Raw genomic sequence first — 4,277 nt, forward strand, 5'->3', positions numbered from 1 at the left:
TAATAATAATAATAAAAAATAATGGTACCCTTAAAAAAAAAAAAGATGACCTTCCGCCCTCCCCAACCCAGCTTGATTCAAATATCATTCAGTGCTAACATTGATCAGGCTTCCCCCTGTTTGGCCCTCAGACAAGAGCTCAATAAAAAGCCACTGAGCTACTAACATGGCCTGGATGGGAGGTCTGGGACCCATGACAAGGGAAGGGCCTGCTCTGTGCCTGGATCGTGCTGCTGTTGCCATTATTGGGATGTCACAAGGCCCAAGTTCCACCAGTCCCCTGATGTGCGCCCAAGCACCCCTCGATACCAGTCCATGAAGCTGGGTACCAATGGATATGGATTAGGCAAAATGTCTAAGAGTCCAGAATGAGGATCCAGTGCAATAGCTAAGTACAGCCGGCACAGAAGCACAAGCAGATACAAAGCAAGACTATACATACCCACCAACCTATCAGAATGTGGTTGACTTGTTGATAAAGAAACCCCCCCCACAAAAATGCACAAACACCATAATTACCACTATACAAAACCTAAATGTATAATTTTTTAAAAATCCAGAAAAAGTACATTAAGATACTATTGTATAGTGACAAAAAGGAAAAATTATGGAGGATCTTATTTTCTTTTTTCCAAATTTTCTGTAGTGTGATTATATTACCTTCTAAAAAGAAGAAGAGACACCAGATCTTTTTCTCTCTCTTCACATGATCAGAGGAAAGGCCACGTGAGAAAGCAACTCAAGGAGAGAGGCCTCACCAGAAACCAGGCCAGTAGGCTCCTGGATCTTGGACTTCCAGCCTCCAGAATTGTGAGAAAACAAGTTCTGTGTGTTTAAGCCACCCAATCTGTGATGTTTGTTACGGCAGCCCAAGTAGACTAATACAAGAATTATGAGTTAATTTCCCATTTTTGATTTTCTACTATATGTGTGTGTGTGGGGGATGGGGGCGGAGAGGGAGAGGGGGGAGAAGTCAACACTAGGACCTTTCTAAGGCTGCAGAGCCTGAGTTCAGACCTGAATTCTGTTTCGTAAATCTGAGTGTCAAACCCAGAGTAAACACTTCTCAGACCAGAGGGGGTTTCATATAGATTCTCCCAATGGGTTTCAGGATGTTTTATTTTTAGGAAAGTCCCAATAAAAAAATGCACCATGCAGAAAACATATTAAGAAGAGTTATGCCATTTAAATGCATAGATGTGCAGGTAGGAAGCCTCTGAATTTTAAAGAGCAGCAGCAGATGGCAAAGTTGGCAGGGTCTCCAGCCTACACTCTCCCAGCTGATAGGGGCTGGGTACCTCCGGGGAAATTATACAGCTCTGCTCACCTCATAAAGCAGATGTCCTACCCACTGCTGATCTCAAAAGGAGGTAGATAGGACAGTCCAACTTCTGAGTAACTCAACTTTGAAAAATAAAAAATAAAATAGAAATGAAGACTTACATTTGTTCAGTTTTCTTGGGCAGCTTGTTGTCATCACCTGTGAAAGAGGATCTAATAAGAATGTGATAAGATCACAGGAGATGAAAACACTTCACAAGGAAACTAGGATTTCTTAATTTAATTCAAAAGAGATGTCAAGAACTACTTTCCCCCCCTTTAAGTTAAATATTGTACGAGCAGAAATGACGGCGAAACCTAGCTTTTCTCATTATCCTCCTGGACTTCACCCCAGACAATGACTTTGACAGCCCATTCAGCATCACTACTAAATCCCAAAGACACAGAATCTTAGGCTCTGGCATTTTTTTTTTTGCTTTTATTTTAATTTTTTTAAAGTAGAAGGTATAAGTAAGCAGGTTCAGTTCTGCCTATTCATTTCCTTACTTATCCGACCTAAGTCATGCTTCTTTCAGAGTTTCCTGGCTCATATAACAACATCAAGGAGAAAACCTGGTTTCTGATGTACTGTGGAGCAGTGCTGAGGTCCTCTTATTTCTAGAGCAGTGATTCCCAACCTTTTTTTGGCCATGCCCCACTGAAACATGTCTAAAATCCTGATGCCCCCTGTGACATATAATTCTTATTAGAACTCCTATTCATGTAGAGGAAGCCTAAAAGGCAATTAACTTGGTCTATACAAACTTCCAGAGAACATGGCATCCATGAAAGAGAAAAAAGAACAAAACGACAGGTGAAGTACTGAAGAAGAAATCACTAAGGAATTGATTAAAAAAATAATAATATGAAATGACATAAAAAAATAGCAAATAAAGTTCCAAACATATAACAGAGAACTGAAATGCCACAATGTATGTCACAATATATATTTACATACTGTACATGAGGCCCCTAGAACCATAAGAAATGCAAAAAATTCATTGTTAATAACTCATCCTTGAATTGCCCCCCTTAAAAATCAAATTCCCCCCCTGTGGGGCATGTGCCCCACATTGGGAACCACTGGTCTAGAGGTTCTTCTCATTGTCTCTTTGCATATCTACAACTTCTGGTTACCCCAGAAAGAGGGACAGCCCTAGTTAGCTTTCTGGATGGACCCACAACATGGATCCCTTGCTCCTGTCATGTTCTTAGATCCTGGGTATCTTTCCACCATGGTCTTTCTTCACTTTCCTCATAAAAAGAGCTGGGTGGGCACCTGGCTGAGTCATCCAAACTCCCAATGCAGCCCACACCTCCTGTTACCTCCACCTAGGACTTACTCATCTTTGCCTTCCTCTGACACTGAGCACCTGGTCTTACACATGGTTAAGAACTGATATATGTTGAGCTAATAGTTTTTTCTCCTGAAATACATCCTGCAAGAAATGTGTTAGGCACATCAACCCTCCATTTGCAATCAGAGAGGGAGTTTGGAGGGCTACAAATTGGGCATCATGAGCTTCTGAGCAAAGCAGTAAATCATGAGTCCACTTCTGGTTCACAGGAGGAACTATTAAGTTGATAAGAAGACAACTTATAGGGACTTACCCAAGTAAGGAACATGAGTAGCTCCAAAAAAGTATGTTCTTGAACAAGCAAGGGGTCCCTTTGGTGAGACGCACTGTACCACCTGGATGTCAGAAAAAAGTAAAAGTGAAAAAGGAGCAGGGATTTAGGTGTGTATGACTAGAGAAACAAAAAGTGTATTAGTTAATGGCAATCATTTTTATTTGACCAATAGCTGATTTATTTTTTTAAAGGCATAGGGGAAAAGATCACTTTTAAAAGTTGTTTTTCCAAGCTACCTTGTATGAGTGTGTCTTTTTTTAACCTTAGCAATATTGCAAGGTGGCTATAGAGTACTCAGTCAGCCCGTGATGCTAATGAATTCACAACTTAGAAGAAAAAATGGCCAGACATGGCGTATCAGGTAGCAGGAACTGAGGTAAATAGGCTTTAATGTAAGGATTTACGTTGATCTGACAGCGAGTTGGGTTGCTGTGTTTAATGTTTTCTGTAGCTGCAGTTGCCAGGGGCTTCAAGTTCCTCTAGTGTCACTGTATTTGTCTCCCCTGTTGTCTTTGGGTTTCCATAAGAACGCCTCCTTAGACTGTGTGCACCCTCCCTTTACAAAGCAGCAAGATCCTGAGAGCACGCCCATTCAATGTGGCCTTGTCCCCTACTGGCTTGGAGACATATCTGGAGTCTCAGTCCAGAGGTAATTGGGTCTCATGTTTTCCAAATTCTAATTTAAAAATAATAGTGCCTACTTCCCAGCTTTCTTGAGTCAGAAACATTCTGAAAATATTTAAAATTCCATTATAATAGCACAGATTTATAATCATTAGAGTCTCACATTTCAGTCTGCTTCCCTTAAAAGAATGTAGCTGACAATATACCGTCAAAGGCAAAAATCTGCTCCCTGACACCCTCAATAAAAGGGCTGTGATCCTCAAGGTATATGACATAAATTTGGGCTTGGAATGATTGGCTATTTTTAAGGAAATTTAAAATTTTTATTCTATTGATGATACTATTCTTACAATTTAAAGAATTGGGTTTGTGAAAGTATTTTTTAGCCTTTTTGCTTCAAATCTACACTAATAAAAGAGAAACATGGTAATTGGCATACGACCGCTACCCTTCCCATTGGCTAATCAGCAAGATATGCAAATTAACTGACAGCCAAGATGGCGGCCGGCAGCCAGGCAGCTTGAAACTAACATGAAGCTTGCTTGCCTCAGTGACAGAGGAAACCAATGTTCCCCGCCTGCAGCTGCAGGCCTCTGAGCCTGCAGTTTAAGAAACTATGTAACAAATACCGCTGGACTTCAGCCAGCAGGATTGCAACATTGTAAGCAAAGGCCAGAGACCTACTTTCAGCAGTGGAGGCC

General features: G+C 41.0%; 1 protein-coding gene across 1 annotated transcript in view; it reads right to left on the bottom strand.

Moving 5' to 3' along the window:
* Positions 1-4,277, bottom strand: part of LOC102764707 (chromosome unknown open reading frame, human C20orf194) — a 107,157-nt gene that overhangs the window by 63,624 nt on the left and 39,256 nt on the right. Inside the window, exons 11-12 of the mRNA XM_015560217.1 lie at positions 2,932-3,013; positions 1,444-1,480 (exon numbers count right to left, since the gene is read on the bottom strand). Of these exons, the coding sequence (XP_015415703.1) occupies positions 1,444-1,480; positions 2,932-3,013 (119 nt within the window). The remainder of the gene's footprint in view (positions 1-1,443; positions 1,481-2,931; positions 3,014-4,277) is intronic.

This window comes from Myotis davidii, unplaced genomic scaffold, assembly GCF_000327345.1.
Source record: "Myotis davidii unplaced genomic scaffold, ASM32734v1 scaffold32, whole genome shotgun sequence".
In the NCBI taxonomy this organism is placed as follows: Eukaryota; Metazoa; Chordata; class Mammalia; order Chiroptera; family Vespertilionidae; genus Myotis; species Myotis davidii.